Raw genomic sequence first — 3,024 nt, 5'->3', positions numbered from 1 at the left:
AATAGGAAAATATCATTAAAACACAATTCATTATTAAGAAACAAATATTGAACGCACTGAAAAAAAAGAAAAATTGAGGAATAAATAAATAGAGAAAAAATAAATAAATAAATAAAATAGCAAAATATATTAGAAGAAAAAATATGCAAATGAATGACTGAGATAATAAAATAAAAATATAGGCAGAGAGAAAGAATGACTGAAAGAATGAGTGAATAAAATAATGAGTGGATGAGTGAAAGAAACAGGAGAAAGAAAGGAAAAAGAAAAGATAAAAATAATTCATGAAAATGTAATCTAAACTCACCGGAAGCAACACGAATAACACCATAATAATAATAATAATAATAATAATAATAATAATAATAATAATAATAATAATAATAGTAATAATAATAATAATAACAAACAAATCAAATCGCTGGAAAAAAAAGTAATAATCAACACACAAACACAATAATATAGAAAGAAAAACAGGCACAAGAAACACACACACACACACACACACACACACACACACACACACACACACACACACACACACACACACACACACACACACACACACACACACACACACAATAATAAACAAAATAAATAAACAAAAACAGGTAAACAAGAACACTAATTAACAAACAAAAAAAACAAATAAACAAATAGAATAAACAAATAAAAACACATACACACACAAACACACACACAAGAACAGGTAAACCCAACACTAATGAACTGTACTCACCTGCTCAAGCTCTGGCGTGAACCTGACGGGGCGTAGATAGTAGCAGATGATGACCACGTGCACCAGGTTGATCAACACGAAGATAGCGTTCCAGAGAAAGGTGTCAAAGGCGCAGAGAATTACCCACCCCCACAGACTGAAGAACATGCAGCCAATTGTGAGGGTAATGCGCAGGTAGAGGATACCGTATATCCCATTGGGCGCCAGGTACGACAAGAAGAGGAAGATATTAGCGAGTTGGAAGTATATATGGTTGATAGGAAGCCAGCCACTGCATTCCATCCCTTGTCCGTTCTCCATCCCACGCATTCTGATCACATCCCTAATCCCGTAATTGCTAGGGAACGCCGGCTCGGTCCCACAAGGCGCCGGGGACATGGAAGTGTGCTCCGGAGAGGCTGTGACGGCCAAAGGAGTGCTGCTACTGTTGGAGGACCACAAGGTAGGGGCAGAGGACTGGTTCAAGGCTGCCCCCCGTCCTCCTCCGTCAGGTTGAGGAGGAGCATTGAGGCCATGGTGGTGACGATGGGCTCAAGCACAAGTGTGGCGTTTGGGCCCATGGTGGTGGTGAGTGTGGTGACGTGTGGTGAAGGTGTGGTGAGGGTATGTATCGCTTGGTGGAATGGGTTTTAAAAGGGTTTCGAAGGGCTTTGGAGTGGAAGGTTGGGTTTAGGGGTTTAAAAGGGAGGTATTGGTGTGTGGTGACTGGTGGTGAAGGTTGTGGTGAGGGTGTGTGTCACTTAATTAGGTTTTGGAGTGGTGAGTAAAGTACTAGGAGGTAAAAAGTGAAGTAGTGATGGGTGGTGACTGGTGGTGACAAGTGGTGATGAAGGTAGTGGTGAGGTTATATCACTTGGAATGAGTTTAGAAATGGAAGAAGATTGATTATGCTTCAGTTGTCACTATTACATGAAAAAGTGGTGATGACTGGTGATGACCGTGGTGATGGAGTGGTGAGGAAGTTGCTTCAGTTGGAATGAGTTTAAGAGAAGGAGAAGATGAGAATAAGGGGATAATCTTATACAGGAGGTTGAGGGGAGTGATGAAAGTGATGATGTGATGAATGGTGGTGATGATAGTGATGAAATGATGTAGCTAAAATTGACTTAGGAATGGAATTGGATTGAACACGTGGGACAAAACTCACCACTGATAGAGGAGGACGTGGTAATGACGAATAGTGATGAATAATGATGAGATTATTCAACTACAAATAAAACAAGCCGAAAAAATTTAAGCAAGAACGAAAAAAAAAACGAATTAAAAACTCCAATTCCACACAGAAAGAAAACGGTGATGACGAAGGTACCTGGTGGTGATGAAGAACTGGTGATGATGAACTGGTGATGAAGGAATGTGTAGAGGAGAGCGTGGTGGATTAATGGATCAAACTGCCACTACCAAAGGGGGGATGAATCACAGGTGGGGGTGGCGGCGGCGGTGGTGGTGGTGGTTGGTGGTGGTGGTGGTGGTGGTGGTGGTGAGCGGTGGTGACAAAGGAGAAAGGAAGATTACCATGGTTACTAAAAGACGAAGGAAAAGAGGAGGAATAGCGAAGGGAAAAAATAAGACGGTGAGGAAAATTGATGCGAAAGAGAGAGAGAGAGAGAGAGAGAGAGAGAGAGAGAGAGAGAGAGAGAGAGAGAGAGAGAGAGAGAGAGAGAGAGAGAGAGAGAGAGAAAGAGAAGGATGAGGGAAAGAGAGAGAGGGAACGAAGTGGGTAAGAGATTAAGGAGGAAAAAATGGAAAGAAATGCAGTGATGAGAAGAGGAGAAGGGAAAAAAATAAGGGTAAATATGAACAGGGAGAGAGAGAGAGAGAGAGAGAGAGAGAGAGAGAGAGAGAGAGAGAGAGAGAGAGAGAGAGAGAGAGAGAGAGAGAGAGAGAGAGAGAGAGAGAGAGAGAGAGAGAGAGAGAGAGAGAGAGAGAGAAGAGGAAGAGGAGAAAACTAGCTGAGGGGAGGAAGGAGGGATGGAGAGAGAAATAAACAAGAAAATGAAGAGAAACAAGGGAAAAGCCGGAAGAAAGGAAGGAAAGGAGTGAAGGAAACAAATATGGAATAAAATGAAAGAAAAGAAAGAAAAATAGTTAAAGGAAAGAAGGAAGGAGGGAAAATTTAAGGGTAAATAAAAAAAAATGGGAATGAAGGGGAAAGGAAGGGGAAACTGCTACTTCACCACAACCCTTCACTCGAGCCTCCCCTCACCATACTGCCCTGGTCACCACACACGCACACGCACACACGCAAAACCACTATAACGTAAAGCGCCAAGCAATACTCCTTT

General features: G+C 41.8%; 1 protein-coding gene across 1 annotated transcript in view; it reads right to left on the bottom strand.

Moving 5' to 3' along the window:
* Positions 1-2,539, bottom strand: part of LOC135091040 (popeye domain-containing protein 3-like) — a 78,038-nt gene extending 75,499 nt beyond the window's left edge. The window contains 1 exon segment of the mRNA XM_063988366.1: positions 740-2,539. Within this exon segment, the coding sequence (XP_063844436.1) occupies positions 740-1,117 (378 nt within the window). The 5' untranslated portion in view covers positions 1,118-2,539.
* Between the last annotated feature and the right edge of the window lie 485 nt (positions 2,540-3,024).

This window comes from Scylla paramamosain, chromosome 36 (genome assembly GCF_035594125.1).
Source record: "Scylla paramamosain isolate STU-SP2022 chromosome 36, ASM3559412v1, whole genome shotgun sequence".
Lineage (NCBI taxonomy): Eukaryota > Metazoa > Arthropoda > Malacostraca > Decapoda > Portunidae > Scylla > Scylla paramamosain.
This window is presented reverse-complemented; position numbering and strand designations above follow the sequence as displayed.